Source organism: Perognathus longimembris, chromosome 24 (assembly GCF_023159225.1).
Source record: "Perognathus longimembris pacificus isolate PPM17 chromosome 24, ASM2315922v1, whole genome shotgun sequence".
Taxonomy (NCBI): domain Eukaryota; kingdom Metazoa; phylum Chordata; class Mammalia; order Rodentia; family Heteromyidae; genus Perognathus; species Perognathus longimembris.
Genome location: NC_063184.1, coordinates 16,909,220 through 16,925,090, shown reverse-complemented (window position 1 = coordinate 16,925,090; position 15,871 = coordinate 16,909,220). Strand labels below are relative to the sequence as shown.

General features: G+C 35.9%; 1 protein-coding gene across 2 annotated transcripts in view; it reads right to left on the bottom strand.

Annotated features, from left to right (window-relative positions):
- The window catches only part of Cenpe (centromere protein E), a 60,079-nt gene that overhangs the window by 32,432 nt on the left and 11,776 nt on the right, over positions 1-15,871 (bottom strand). For both annotated transcript variants that reach the window (XM_048333597.1, XM_048333598.1), the window contains exons 13-24: positions 14,780-14,938; positions 13,098-13,245; positions 12,394-12,482; positions 11,026-11,193; positions 7,802-7,876; positions 7,487-7,606; positions 5,640-5,762; positions 5,342-5,507; positions 4,647-4,801; positions 2,176-2,469; positions 985-1,257; positions 695-850 (exon numbers count right to left, since the gene is read on the bottom strand). In XM_048333597.1, coding sequence (XP_048189554.1) covers positions 695-850; positions 985-1,257; positions 2,176-2,469; positions 4,647-4,801; positions 5,342-5,507; positions 5,640-5,762; positions 7,487-7,606; positions 7,802-7,876; positions 11,026-11,193; positions 12,394-12,482; positions 13,098-13,245; positions 14,780-14,938 — 1,926 coding nt within the window. The remainder of the gene's footprint in view (positions 1-694; positions 851-984; positions 1,258-2,175; positions 2,470-4,646; positions 4,802-5,341; positions 5,508-5,639; positions 5,763-7,486; positions 7,607-7,801; positions 7,877-11,025; positions 11,194-12,393; positions 12,483-13,097; positions 13,246-14,779; positions 14,939-15,871) is intronic.

Genomic DNA, 15,871 nt, shown 5'->3' with positions numbered 1-15,871 from the left:
GCATTGAAATGTGGCCCTATACCTCATAAGTATAAGCAATCCCATGTCAATCAAAAAATAATATACACAAAAACAAAAGATGGAAGAATAAAAATCTTTTGTGTATTACAAGTTATGAGTGGGCTGGGAATGTAGCTCAGTGGTATAGTACTTGCCATCTCAATGGAGAAGGAGAAGGAGAGAAGGAGAACATGGCAGTACCACCCGCTGTGGTAGGAAGCCAAAAATACAATGTCATAGTCCAGATATATGCACTGAGGTAAGAAATGAGACCCTACCTTAAAAAGAACCAGCACAAAATGGGCTAGAGGTGTGGTTCAGTGGTAAGGCACCTGCCTAGCAGGCAGCAATCCAAGTTTACACCCTAGTACTTCTCCCTTACCCAAAACCCAAATACACATGTATCCATTTATTTTAAAGGTACTTGGAGAAAGTAGTAAATTCTGTGAAATAACATCTGCATAAAATTAAGAACATTGTCTTCTGAAATTGGACTGAGTTGTGAACGCTAAGCAACTTTAGTATAGGATGTCTGACATAAAGTAATTATTGAAGCAAGCTCTAATTAATAGCAACCAATCTTTCTAATTTTGTTAACAGTCAGAAGGGTTTTAAAAGTATTTTTTTTCAGTATTGGTCTTTGAACTGATATACCGGTATATAGAAAAACTTAGAAGAAACACCCTTTCTTTACCTTTTGCTGAAATTCACTTGTAGTTTCTTCTCTGTTCTCTATCTGTAAATTTCGGGAAGTCTCTTCAGAAATTTTCATTTTCAGTAGGTTAACTGTTTCCTGGTGCTGTTTCAAAGACTCTAGAGCGTTTCGCAGTTGTTCTTGAGTATCTATATTCTTTGCCAGAGAAAGAAAACAGTTTCTGTTACAATGTGAACACATAGTTTTACTATTTCTACTTGATCATGACTAGTAAATGATGTAATGACTCCCGTAATGACTCTTCAAAGTTTAATCAATCATAGCCATACCATGTTTACAGTGTCCTGGATGTCACTTCTGAGCTGATCCCGTTCTGTTTGCAGGCTCTCTTGGAGGTACTTTAGGTCTGCTTTTTCTTTAGTTAATGTTCTCACTTCTTCCAAGGTTTGCTGAAGTTGCTCAGTGATCAGTGCATTCTCCTGTTCTATATTTTGAAGCCTCAAATCTCTATTTTCTACTTGTTCCTTCAGGTGTTCTAGGTCATTTAACATTGCTTGATCCTTGGTTGCTTTTTGCTGAAGCTCTTGGTTCTTCTGAGAAAGCTTCAAAGTAAAAAATACAAGTCACATAGTAAAAGTTGAATATTTGGAAAAAAATCATACTAAGTGAGCCAGACTCCAAGAAATATAGACTCTATAGTTTTCCTCATTGGTAATAATTAGTGAATTTCTAGGATAGTCCTAACAGATGATCACTCAATAGCTATGTACATATGATCACATAAGATGATGCTGAGTGAAATGAACTCCAAGTTATGGAAATAAGTGATTTATCATTGTTATTTTCAATGTACTATGTGAAACTATGCCTTTTTTTGTTTTTCTTTCCTATGGTTTTACCCCTGATGTCATTGTAACTGATTTTGGTACCCTGGCTATTGTATATATGTTTATCCGAACTAGGGAAGGGAAAGGGAACATCAAAATGGTGAGACAAAGGGTAAAAGGCGAACTAATGCAATATCAATGTTTACAAGACAATATGCTGTCAAACCAACTGTACAGCTTTGGGTGTGGGGGGGAATTGGGGAGGAGGGAAGGTGGGAGAAAAGTAAGAGAGGAAGTTAACAAGTTTGACAAGAAATGTACTCAGTGCCTTATGTATGTAACTGTAGCCCCTCTGTACACTGCCTTGACAATAAAAAAGTTTGCACACTGTTGGCTCACATCTGTTAACCTAGCTACTTAGGAGGCTAAGATCTAAAGATAGGTTGGAAGGCAGCCTAAGCAGAAAAATCTAGGAGAATATGTTCTCCAATTAACTAACAGAAAACTGGAAGTGGAGTAGTGGCTCAAGTGGTACAGCACCAGACTGGAGTGAAAAAAGCTAAGCAAGGGCACAACACCCTGAATTCAAGCCTCAGTAATGGAACAGCAACAACAAAACAACCACCACCAAACAAAAAGTAGAGCACTCTACAGTAAACTAAAGAAAGCTTAAGATGGTTCCTTTGCACCAACCTCAGTCTTCAAAGCATCCAAACTTAAGCCAAGGCTCTCTGCTTCCTTAGACAGAGTTCCCACTTCCTCATTCATTCTTTTATTCTCCTCAAGGACCATTTTATATTTTTGCTCCAATTCCACATGAAGGACTTTAAAGTCATGAAATTCTTTATCAGAAGTTGCTGGGCCATCTTTCGTTTTCTCAATTTCTTCAAGTAAACCTTGAATTGTACTCTCCTTAAGAGCCACTTCAGAAAATAACTTGTCCTTTTCTGAAGTTATTATATACAGCTCTTCAGATTTCTCATGTATCTATGGAAAGAAAGAATTAACATTTAGGAATATAAGCAATAGAATACCATGAAGAAATTTTCAGAAAAGTCATCTAAATTAGGTAGATTTGAATGAAGAAAGGCAACTATCTGTAGGGTATCCCGGCCATTTACCCTACCACGCAAGTTTTCTGTACATCAAGGCTGTGTGCCCCACTGCAGGAAAAAAGCCACCTTCCCACAATCTGACAGTGTTTGCTGATACTAGAAGAATCCCTGACAAGGGAAAGGTCAAAGGGCACACAGTCAGCTTTATGTTAGGTGAGCCCGCAGTCTTAACACTAGGTGGCGCACTGTGCCCTGGTCTGCATCAATTCTACTAGCACAGTGGATTTAGAGCAATCTATATAAAGCAGTGTGCACACAGTGGTCCCTAGTCATCCAACACTGCTTAACCCTTATTAGCTCATTTACAAGTGGCAAGCTGGACTTGTTTGAAGCATCCTTTGTGCCGTCAGTGCTGTCCAATTCAGATACTTGTTTCTTTTCATGTCCCTAAAAAATCCACACATTAGCTCTGTTTACTTATTTGCAGTGTGGGAAGGAGTTCAGGGCCCTGTTTATACCAGGCATGTCCTCTACCACTGAGCTACCTCCAATCCCAGGAACTTTCCTTACTGTCACAGTTCTCTAATTTAGCTGTGAAATGTCATCTTCCATGCTATCTTTTCTTTTCTTTTTTCTTTTTTTTTTTTTTTTGGCCAGTCCTGGGCCTTGGACTCAGGGCCTGAGCACTGTCCCTGGCTTCTTCCCGCTCAAGGCTAGCACTCTGCCACTTGAGCCACAGCGCCGCTTCTGGCCGTTTTCTGTATATGTGGTGCTGGGGAATCGAACCTAGGGCCTCGTGTATCCGAGGCAGGCACTCTTGCCACTAGGCTATATCCCCAGCCCGCATGCTATCTTTTCTAATCTTTGGGTTCACATAAGGAGTGAATGGAGACTGGAGAAAGCCCTCTTTTGTGAGTCATATAAATAAAATCATAAAATCATATACAGGCACTTTATGATATTCTCAGAATTTAAGTTATCTTGCCTTCTTTTTCATAAACTAATGTTTCTGAATACAGCTTAGATTTTCAAAGACTTAATAAATCCAAGAGTAACTTAAGTAATGCTTATTTAAAATTAATATTTAAATAAACCATATATGGTTTGTGGACAGTTTAATCACTGTGAACCATAAGGGAAGAGAAAGATGAGGAAACTGGAGAACTAATGAAGTGAAAAGCAAGAGGCCACATGGCATGGAGGTTACAGCTATGGGCCAAGGAGGCAGCTCTGGAGGATCAACTATTAGTTCAGTAATTCTGCTAAAATAATAAAAACTTAATTTTGTATTTGGTCTTAGCCCAAAAACTGAGAAAAGACTTACTTACTTTTTAAAGGTTATAAGATAACTAAAAAAAATACTGTTTCTGCAGTTATTGGAAAGACGTTTAGTTACTACTCAAATTCTTCAACTTTTCTTTTAGTCAGGTAGAGAGAAAGGAAAAGCTAGTGGGATATAGATGGATAGACTCAGTTGTCTGGAAGATTTACATTGGTTTCAAAGCCTATCTTGGCTGTCGCTCCTTTACTTTGTTAAAAAAAAGTATATACTAATGGTAGGCCATACACCTAGCTGAATATATTTCAAGATTATGGAAATAGTTGCCACATGTATTATGCTATTAAGAATACTGTTTGCTGGGCCCTAGTGACTCATCCGTGTAACTCTAGCTATTCAGGAGACTGAGATCTGAATATCTAGGTTCAAAGCCAGTGTAGGCAGAAAAGTCCCGAAACTGATTTTTTCCAATTAACCAGCAAAAAAGCTGGAAATAAAGGCATGGCTCAAGTGGAAGAGCACTTAAGAGCAAAAAAGCCAGGTGAGAGTGAGAGGCCCTGATAAGCTCCATTACCAACACTTGTGTGCACACGCACACACACATTCTTGTGCGCACACTCATACACAATTAAATATACTGAAAACATGTTCCTCTATCTAGTAACATAAGCACAAATTAGAAAATGAGCTGCATTAATTTCTATTGATAACAAGTTGAACCAAACATTTAGTGTCTCTTACCTGCTACTTAAAAACACTACCAAATATTTAAGGCATTATACAAGCATTTAATTTCAAAAGTAGGGCAAAATGTTTAAAAGTCTTCTCACCTCTTTCTTCAGCATTTCTATTTCTGAAGGCAAAGATTTCAATTCTGAGAGCAAATTAACTTCTTTCTGTAAAACTTCATTTTCTTCAGCTTCTTTCTTTAATTCTTTCTGGAGATCTGCAATCTTTCTTTCTAGTTCTGAACTATTGAGCAAATCTAGGAAGTTTGATAATTAGAAAGCCAACATTAGCAAATATAATCTAACTTATTTTTTTTAAGTGTGAGTCTTTATTTGGTATGAATACTGTTTTTTTTTTTTTTTTTTGCCAGTCCTGAGTCAGGGTCTGAGCACTGTTCCTGGCTTCTTTTTGCTCAAGGTTAGCACTCTGCCACTTGAGCCACAGTGCCACTTCTGGCCATTTTCTGTATATGTGGTGCTGAGGAATCGAACCCAGGGCTTCATGTATAGGAGTGGCAAGCACTCTTGCCACTAGGCCATATCCCCAGCCCTAATCTAACTTTCAATAGCTCCTGAACTATCTTTCTCAAAACCATTTAAAAATGAACATTAAATGCTGATGATTTGAAGCTATGGAAATATTTGTAACTATTAATAACACTAAAAACAATGTTAAAGTTGAATATTAAGTTACTAAAAGAATCAGATTTTAAATCTTTGCGATATAGTGGTCAAATTATTTAGGTAAGTTTCTAGAAGAAGTCAGTTTGCAAAGAGATGCCTGAATGATAAAATACCTCTTGGAACTTTGCCATCCATAAGGGAGGTTAATTTTGTTATTTCATTAAAAGCAGATTGTAATTCTTTATCCAGATCAACTTGAATTTTCTTTTTTGCCTCCAATTGGCGTTGGTATAAATGAATATCATCTTCCATTTGCTTGCAAGCATTTTCAAGTTGTTTCTATTGGAGAAACACTGGAAAATTACACACACATAACACACACACACACACACACACACACACACACACACACACACACAGAGTAATGATTATGATAACTGTTTTGTTACAAATTTCTCCAAAATTACTTACCATTTTCTCTTTCAGTTCCAGATTCTCACTCCTAAGAAAGGCTGCCTCTTTCTTGGCATCCAGGGCTACAGTTTCAGCATCACAAAGAGTTTTTCTCATTTGCTTTAGGTCCTCAGTGCTTTCCTAGGCAGACAACACAGGGAATGAGATCTGTTCTAGTAGATCTGGAAGTACTTTATAGACAACTTAGGCAGATGTGGTTCCTAACTCATCAAATAGGGGAAAATATACTACAGAATCAAACAAATCAATAATTAAGACATTAAATCATAATTAAGACATTCTGGGTTTACTTGTGTATGCTACAAAAGCAATGTACTAGCTAGCCATTCAGGAAGCTGCGCTCTGAGAATTGAGGTTCAGAGCCAGCCCAGATAGACAAATCTCCAATGTCCAGATTCTTATCTCCATTTAATCAGCAAGAAGCTGGAAAGTGGAGGCATGATTGAAGTGGTACAGTATCAGCAGTGACTGAAAAAGCTGAGTAAGAGCAACAGATGCCTGCTGTTCAAGTTCCAGTACTGGTACAAAAAAAGAAAGCAATATACAGAAGTACTTTAAGAATAGAAAATTTGGGCTGGGAATATGGCCTAGTGGCAAGAGTGCTTGCCTCCTACACATGAAGTTCTCGGTTCAATTCCCCAGCTCCACATATATGAAAAACGGCCAGAAGGGGCGCTGTGGCTCAGGTGGCAGAGTGCTAGCCTTGAGCGGGAAGAAGCCAGGGATGGTGCTCAGGCCCTGAGTTCAAGGCCCAGGAGTGCCCCCCCCCCCAAAAAAAAAAAAGAATAGCAAATTTGTTACTGGTTAATAGCAGGTTTCATAAACTCTATGAACTAATAAAACAGGCACTTTACGTGCTGAGAATTACCTTCTGAGACTTAAATGAAAAGAATGAAATTCTTCATGAAATCATGTCCAGCTGCTTATGGTATTAATTTTATAGGGACAGTAATTCTAACATTAAGTGCTCATCTTAAGCCTTAACTATATAATTCCATAAGCATTTCTATAAAACAACTGGAAAAAAAACGATAATTGAAAAAAAGTTCTTAAAAAAATGGTACTGGAGTTTTGAACTCAGGGCATGCTTAGTTAAGTCTTACGCTATCCCCTCACGCTCAGCTTTTCCAGTAAGTAGAATGACAGTTGTGTACTACCTTGTCCAGCTATTTTTTGAAAAGAGATATTGCCCAGGTTGGCCTTCATTCATGATGTCCTGATCTCGGCCTCCCAAGTAGCTAGTATTACAGGCATGAACCACTGATGCCTGGCTTCAATTTTTTTTTTTTTAATCACAGTGTTGGGGTTTGAACTCAGGCCATTACTGTTGCTAAGTAGGTATTCTATCGCCCCAGTCATGTCCCTAGCCTCCTTTTCACTTAGGTTATTTTTTCAGATAGCATTTTAGACAGTGATCTTATTATGGCTTCTTGCTTAGCTAGATGACAAGTGTGCACCATCAAGCCTGGTTTGGCTTACTAAGATGGCCCTGGATGGCCTTGAATCCTCATCCTCCTCAGCTCTACTTCCTCAGTAGTGGAGATTAGAAGAGTGAGCTACCAGGCCTGTCCAAATCACTGATTTTTACTGGAAGCTTGTCCTTAACTTTTTTACAGTTCACTTACAAATGATATATTCAACTCTGAATGTTTCATTATCTGTAAAATGGCAATGATACTTACTTTTTATCATAGGGTACTGATAAATTAAGGAAATACATGGAAATTGACTAAAAACTATGTCAGTACATAGTCAGCTCAATCTAAGCATTGGCTATGGTGATGAGTGTGATAGATTACTAGCAGTATCACAACAATCATAGAATAAAATAAGGTGATTTTTACCGATGAGTATGACAAGTCCATTTTTATGTCTTCTGATTTCTGGGAGTCTAAGCATTTCTGCAGATTCTTAATCTGATCTTCTTTTTCTCTAAGCAGCTCTATTTTTGAACTCAGTTCATTCTAAAATAATCAAAGAAGAGTAAGACACAATTTGCTATTTGAATTAAAAATGAACTTAAGTTTAAATTCATAGTAAAACTCAAATTTATTAATATTTAATAAATAACTCCTATGTTTTATGCAGTTATATCAAATTATATGATATGCATTTTATAGTTGAAATTTATCAATAACAGTACTTAGATGAATGCTCACCTCAAGATCTTGATTATATACTTCTGCATGTTTAACTAAATTCTTTAAGTTGGAAATTTCATGAATTAGTTGCATCTGTAAGAGTATGTGAACAGGCAACAGAGCAAACCAATAATTAATAAGGAAAAGAAAAAGAAATTAAAGAAAAGTACACGTTCATCACTGCAGAACCACCCCAGGTTAGGAACAACCAAGAGATCAATTGTTCAAACTTCTGCAACAGATACCTCATTATTTATAAGTATAAGAAATACCATGTGATCAAACTCATGAAACAAGCAAAAAAGGAAGGAAAATCAGTGTGAGTCCCCCAATAAGAACTGTCATCTGCTAATAAAGCTACAGTAATGTCATTGGCAAATTAGGAAGCACCAATTAGAAGAGTCAGTAAAGTATAATCATAATCTAAAAACATTATTTTCAATAGATTTTTGCTTGGAGAAATGGAAATACAAAATATATTCATCTTCTAAGAGTCTAAATTACAACTGATGATTTGGAATCTAGGTTTAGATTAGGGTTTTTTTTGGTTGTTGTTCCTTTAAAATATTATTACTTTCCAATCAAGCTATAGTGATATGGGATTATCAACTCTTCCCTTACTGACTTATTCTACAGGGAAGAATTGGAAAGATGATTATTGCTTTATATTAAGCTTCCTAAAAAAGTATTCATCTTTGTTTTCTATCAAAATAACTTTGACACTGAATTTTTTTTTTTTTGGCCAGTCCTGGGCCTTGGACTCAGGGCCTGAGCACTGTCCCTGGCTTCTTCTCGCTCAAGGCTAGCACTCTGCCGCTTGAGCCACAGCACCGCTTCTGGCGGTTTTCTGTATATGTGGTGCTGGGGAATCGAACCTAGGGCCTCGTGTATCCGAGGCAGGCACTCTTGCCACTAGGCCATATCCCCAGCCCGACACTGAATTTTTGAGTATAAAAAGTCGTGTCTGAAACAGACTGTAAGTGATGAGAGGAATCTATTTTCTCCTAGGATTTATTCTTCATAATCAGATGAACACTCAAGGAATAAATTCCAATGGAATAAAAGGACTTAATAAAGTGCTATCCTGTTGAAATAATATTGTCTGGATACTTAAGTCAGTCCTGAATAATTTTAGATTTCAGGCGACTGCGAGAGTTGACATCCTATTGCAGGTCAGTGTCATCTGTCAGGGTCTCAGGGAAGAACGAATGCAATGGTAGACAAAGGAGTCCTCAATAGAGCAATTCATTTAATTAGGCAAAAGCTAGATTGTAGTAAAGAGAGAATGATTATAAAGCAATAGTGCCCTCAGAAAGTGCTTGACCAAAGGGTCAATGCCTCCAGATCTTATGTATTTTTATGAATAAGGTTTAGCGAAGATAATAGCAATACATACACAATTGTGGTGCTTTCTAAGAAACAGGAGGGCATTTCCAAGCCCTGGGGAATGGGAAGAAGTTCGCCTTATCAGGTATCCTGCACAGCCAAGGTGACCATTTAAGGACTTGTGTAGGGATGAAATAGGAACTATAATGAGGTATCTGAAGTACTCACTTGTCACAGTTTGTGAAGACCCACCTGTGCAGTATAGCCTTAGACATTAGCATTGGTTAGACTAAGTGGACTTCATCTTTTATTTTCCATTCCTGCCTATTTCTAGCTTTGTGTAAAAAAACCCCACATTTACCAATAAGGGAGAATTGAGTAATTAATCTTAACTCTTTTCCCACTTCTCCTTTGAAGTAATTCTTCATTTTATATTTGTTCCTCATAAATTGGAAAAGATTAGCTTAGGTAAAGATGAAAGGGAAATATCCAAAGGCGATATTTATGGTTTAAGAGGACTAATATCAAGAGAAGTATATGTGGTAAAAGAAAATAGTAGAAATTTCACCTGTAATTTTCAGCAGGTGAAATACTAACTTTCATAAGATAAACCTCTACAAAGTGTAAAAATGACAAAACAAAATAGGTAATAGGTAAGATTTCTCTTGTCCTTTAAGCATGATGATACTTGATTTTATTCCTTTCTTCTAAAGTTTACCATATGACACACTCTATAATTTCAACAAAACTCTTAGGAGAACAAGAGAAATGACCATTTATTCCAAGGTTTTAATTTGACCTCTGGTTAAGCTTTTCTCCAAAATGGAGGCTTTACACTCCCAAACTAGGGCTTAAAAACAGAAAGTTTTGTTTTAGATACCATGCTCTTCCCACAACACAACATGGCCTATACCTCAATCGTATTGGCTGAAGTCTACTGTCTTTTCATGACACCAGGTCTATGTTCCTTTGGGTTAGCCAGAGAAAAATCAGGAATGCAGCTGCAAATTGCTCCTATTTAGACAGTATCAAGAGGGAATGAGTCAGATCAAGGTGTCTTTTATGCACATAAGGACATGTCAAAAAGAAAGACCCTTATACAATTAAATGGTGTCAATAAAAAAATGTAGATGAAAAAGGACACCTTAGTTTTGGGAGATCCATGAAGGGCCATGAAGTGTGATAATGGCTATGGAGTTCTTGTCCCAGAAAAATGAAGACACCTTAAAAAATTCTGAAAAATAATTTCATAGTATCTGTGAGATCCAATTAAAGATAATCTTTTGTAAATAAAGATTTAAAGAGTCCCTAAAATCTTAGGACTTTTTTTAGTGTTCCTATAAATAGTTTCTGAATTAATTCTCTTAATATGTAGGGTAGTATTACATATTTAGAAAATTTAAGTGACTTGGTTAATTTCATTAATCAGCTTTTCTAGTTATTCTGGTAATATTTAATATACATAGGAATACATTTTCTAAAAATAACAACAGAAATTCATTGGTTTGTAGCATTTATACATAAAACAGCAAAGTAGACATTGAAATTCATGTTGTTCTCAATAGGAAAGGGGATACTGTGGTTAGCATTTAAGGTATCTTCAATAAATTAAATCTTGATAAAATAAATTAAATCTTAATAATTATGAAGGATAAGGAAATGATGTACCTAAGACAAATCTATCAACAGATAGGTCACTAAACCCTCTAGATACTTCCAGTTCTCCTCCAATTTAGGCATGATAAAAATAAAAAGAATTTCATTATTTTTAAAACAATATAGATTCTTAACTCCCTAAGTATTTTATACATATGTAAAATGGGTTAATCTTCAAGATTTCAATGTTAGAGAAAGTAACATATTTAAGAGAATGCACTTAAGAATTTATAGTTTTGAGCTTCATATTTCTTTCTTACCTCTTGATCTTTTTCAGTTGTTTTTTCTAGAGCCTCAAATTCATCCAAATCACTTTTTTCTTTCAATTTCAAACTCATTTCTTCATTTTCTCTTCTTAGTTGTTCATAGTCTAATATCAAGTCATCATATTTTGCACGGAGTGAGTTTAACTCACTTTCTAAGTTCTCCTGGAATAAAACACAAACTTCTAATTAGCGGGGTTTCAAATGATATATTGTTTCTTTCACTAAAATTTAACTTGACTAAGTTAACTCTGAACCACTTGGTGGTTTCAAATCATTCTTTTTGTCTTTTTTTTTTTTGGTACTAGGGATCGAACCCAGGATGTTGCACTTGCTAGGCAAGCGCTTTCACTGAGCTACATCCCAGCCCTCAAGTCATTCTTTTTCTATGTCTTTCTAAAGGTTTACATTTTGGCAAACTTGCTAATTTCAAACACAAGTTTATTTTGAAAGGAATATATAAATAAATCACAATCTGTATATCCCTAATGGAAAGGAAAAGTCAACCTGGGAAAGGTAGTGTCAATATAGGGAAGGCAAAGTTAGTTATTCAAATGCTCATTGCATAATTCTTATTTCTTAGATGGCTCTAAATTTAGGAAAGGAAAAAACATTACCGATTGACCTAAATTTCTAATGGTGGCAATGTTTACCACACCATTTTTAAGGAAAACCCATTTCTAGTTTGCACATCATAAGAAAAAGATAAACTGTTGTTTTTTAAAAGCTAACCTAGAGGATTTTTTTTTTTTAAAACAACAGAGTCCTAGAAAATGCCTTAGGAACACAAAAATACCATCTTTGATACCAGTCATCACTAATGCTAATAAGAAATAGAAGAAAAAACTGCAATTGTATTGTAAAGTTAAAATGAAATGTCTTTAACAAATAGACTTATATGACTATACTACATATCTTGGGCATAAGCAATCTGGAAAGTGTTTATTGAAAGTGTTTAGCAATTATTCCTTATTACTGAGTTTTGGTAAGACTGCACCATCAGTCCCTCCATCTATGGTCCCTTATTCATGGATTATCTCTTATCTTTCCTTAGATTCAAAAGGTAATTAAGCCTACAATAGTTTGTGCCAGTACTTAAACTATAGACCTTCTCCTTGTTACTTTATTGTTTACTCTTAAACACATTCTTAAAGTATAAGACCTACATACATTTACAATGTGGCAATTATTATTTTCTCTCTCTGGTGCGTCATTCTTTTACTATATGCCCAAGAATTTTGGCATTACTAAAATAGTCTGACCATAACAGCATTTCTGAATTCAAAACAGTAATACTTTAAAAATATAGATACAGGCAAATTTCAAGAATAGATGGAAAATGGCCTGTAAAATACATTAAGTTACCTCACTTAGCAGCTTCGTTGCTGAATTCCACTCTGTCTCATTTAATGGATCAAGAGTATTACTGAAGAAATCAGACTCAGAGCAGAAAGCTATAGTTAGAGGGAAAAGAAATTAGTCCATGAATAAATTCTCTAAAAGTCAAAAGAAGACAAAAGCAGTTCTGACCAGAGCGGCAATGATAAAAAGTTCACATTAACTACATATTACAGGTATGACCAGTTAGTTATATTACTGTAAGAATTCAGAGAGCTAAGAATTCAGATTCTTAATACAACACAGGTATAAAGGATAAATTCTGAATGTGTGATCTGATCACTGACAGTAGGTTTTACAATGTCCCTAAGAATAGGTTGTAACACTGGATGCATCTTTTGAAACAGATTCCTATATAAATGCCACTTAAAAAAAATTGCAGATCTTATATGACTACTGTACTTATTTACTTGACTAACAGGGATAAAAATAAAACTACTTAACTCATGTTTTCAACTGTGGTGCTTTACTCCTGAGAGATTTGAAATTAACAAAGAATTTCATGAATGGTTACTTTCTTAAAGTTAATTACTTGTATTGTAATCTCCATTGTAATCACATCTAATAATCCCACATTTTGTTAAATGTGTTTACCACATTAACTGAGTACATAGGGAAGCCTTAATGGGATCTTTTATAATTAAATATGGTCCACTTAACAAGGTACTTACACTCATCAATTTCTCCCAGTAAACTGAAAGATTTTGTCTGTGTTCTTGTTGTTACATTTGCTGGCATACTAAATTCATTTACATAGCTTGAGTCCTTCATTTTGCTAAGTTTTCCATAGCACCATGTAACTCTTCGTTTCTTTTTAGCCTAAAGAAAGAGAAACGAAAATTATTTCCCATCGATCTGGCTTCAGGTACAATAAAACAAGGGAACCAGTATAATAATATCTTGAGATAAGAAAACATTCCTAAACTTTTCAAATCAGTGTATGGTTATAAATCTGATAAAAACCACTGTTTAAATTTCTTTTTTCTCTCTTTTTTTTTTTTTTTTGGTGGTGGTAACTAAACCCAGTGCCTTGTGCTGGTAAGCACACATCTGCTCCAACACTGAACTATATCCTTAAGCCTCTAAATTTCAATTTTGTATATCTAAAAGTTTTTCTGAGATTTATTTGAAAAGAACTTGTGTTGCTTCACAGCCCATTAAAAAATGTGGTGTTACCATGGTTACTCCTTCAGGTACCCAGCTCTAATTGATAAGAATCAGAAAGTTTGGCTTTAGCACAGGTAGCCATTTGATTTTCCTTTAGTAAATCAGTCTTTCAAGATTTTTTTCTAAGATCTAAAGTTAGAAACTGAAGGAAGTAGAATTCAAATCCAGTTGGTCTAGCTCCGGAGGCTACTCTCCTAAATTTGACACTATCATACTCCCCAAAATATTTCTTCTACCCATGAACCCATACGCTAATAAAAACAAAAAGCGTGCAAACTGGAAGCTCCAAGTTTGATCATTCATTGACATCGATTATAGATCAGTTTTCTTATTCATTTATGTATTTATCGTCAAGGTCTCACTATATACTTCAATGTGGCCTAGAACTTGAGATCCTTCTGCCTTTGCTTGCTGACTGCTGACATTTTGGTGCATACCATCTGGTCAGCTCTAGATCAGCTTTCTTGAGATTAATATTTCTATGTCTTTAAATAAGTAGTCTCTGATTTTCTAGTGACTGCTACGAAACATATTGCCAATAGTATAACTATTTTCTAAACTTCTTTAATTAGAATCTCTTCCTCTGAGAATTAGGGATAGGTTATTTATTTATTTTTGGCCAGTCCTGGGTCTTGGACTCAAGGCCTGAGCACTGTCCCTGGCTTCTTTTTGCTCAAGGCTAGCACTCTGCCACTTGAGCCACAGCGCCCTTTCTGGCCGTTTTCTATAGATGTGGTGCTGGGGAAGTGAACCCAGGGCTTCATGTACACAAGGCAAGCACTCTTGCCACTAGGCCATATCCCCAGCCCCTGATAGGTTATTTTTAATGAACTCTCTAGGTAGCATTGATGTATATAGTCAAATCCATGAAATGTCCTGGGTTTCTTTTTCTTTTTTTGCCTGAGGCTTGGACTCAGGGCCTGAGCACTGTCCCTGTCTTGTTTTTCCTCAAGGCTAGCAATCTGCCACATGAGCCACAGTGCCCACTTCTGGCTTTTTCTGTGCATATGGTACTGAGGAATCTAAACCAGGGCTTCATGCATGCTAGACAAGCACTCTACCACTAAGCCATATTCCCAGCCCATGTTCTGGGTTTCTTAACTACATTAACTATGTAGAAATTCTTAATCTATCCTTCTGCCCTCATTCCCTATTTCTCTTTCAAGCTATTGGCTTCAAATGTTACCCTCAGTTCATGCTGAGATGTGTGAGAAGACGAGGTCACCAGCATCTGTGTTAGGTTCTCAATTTTCTTATCCTGCACTTTTTGTAGCAAGTCTTTTTCATCCAAAAGTTGGGCCAATTGGTCTTTTTCCATTTCCTGGGCTCGAGTCCTTATGTTTACCTACAGGATTAGATTATGTTAAACCCCTAAAAGAAGCTTAAACAACAGAATACCAAATTTTCATGTCATCGATGACAATTTTAATTGCAATAAAATTTACCTACATGCAGAACCCATAATATACAATTTCCATAATCAAGAATTTCTCAAACATAAAAGAAGGCAAAGGGTACATTTCTTCTCATGTCATTATTCTATATACAGTGTAAAAGATAACAATGTTGCTAAATAATTGTATTATTTATTTATTTATTTATTTGGTCATGGGGCTGAGCTCAGGGCTTGGGCACTGTCCCTGAGCTCCTTCGCTCAAGGCTAGCACTCTACCACTTTGAGCCACAGCACCACTTCTGGTTTTTCTGGTGGTTACTGGGAGATAAGTCTTATGGACTTTCCTGCCTGGGACAGCTTTGAACCATGGTCCTCAGTTTTCAGCTCCCCCTGAGCAGCTAGGATTACAGGCGTGAACCATTGGGGCCTGACCCAATTTCATTTTTAACAAATAAAAAAGATAGTATTGTATTTATTTAAAATTCACTCACAGCCAAAACATTAAACATTTTAAACTGTAACTAAGCAAAAAAAAATTAGAAATTCATAGTAGCTCTTTAAGATTAACAATAATATTAATAACTACTAATGAGATTCCCTGAAATTCTCTTCAGAATCCAAGTATTCAGAACATATTACTTCAGAACATATTACATTATAAACTGTATCAAAAAGTCTGACATTTGACATGAAGGAGAATACAGCTCCTTTTTTGTGGAATTCTAACTTTCATTTGTCTTGAATTAAATCTAATAAAAATAAAATGCCATATCTATCACAGACCTTAATTCCATCTTGGATGACATACATACCAGACACACACATATAAAGCACAGCACATAATACTATAAAATAAGACCTAATTGAAATAATAAAAATAAC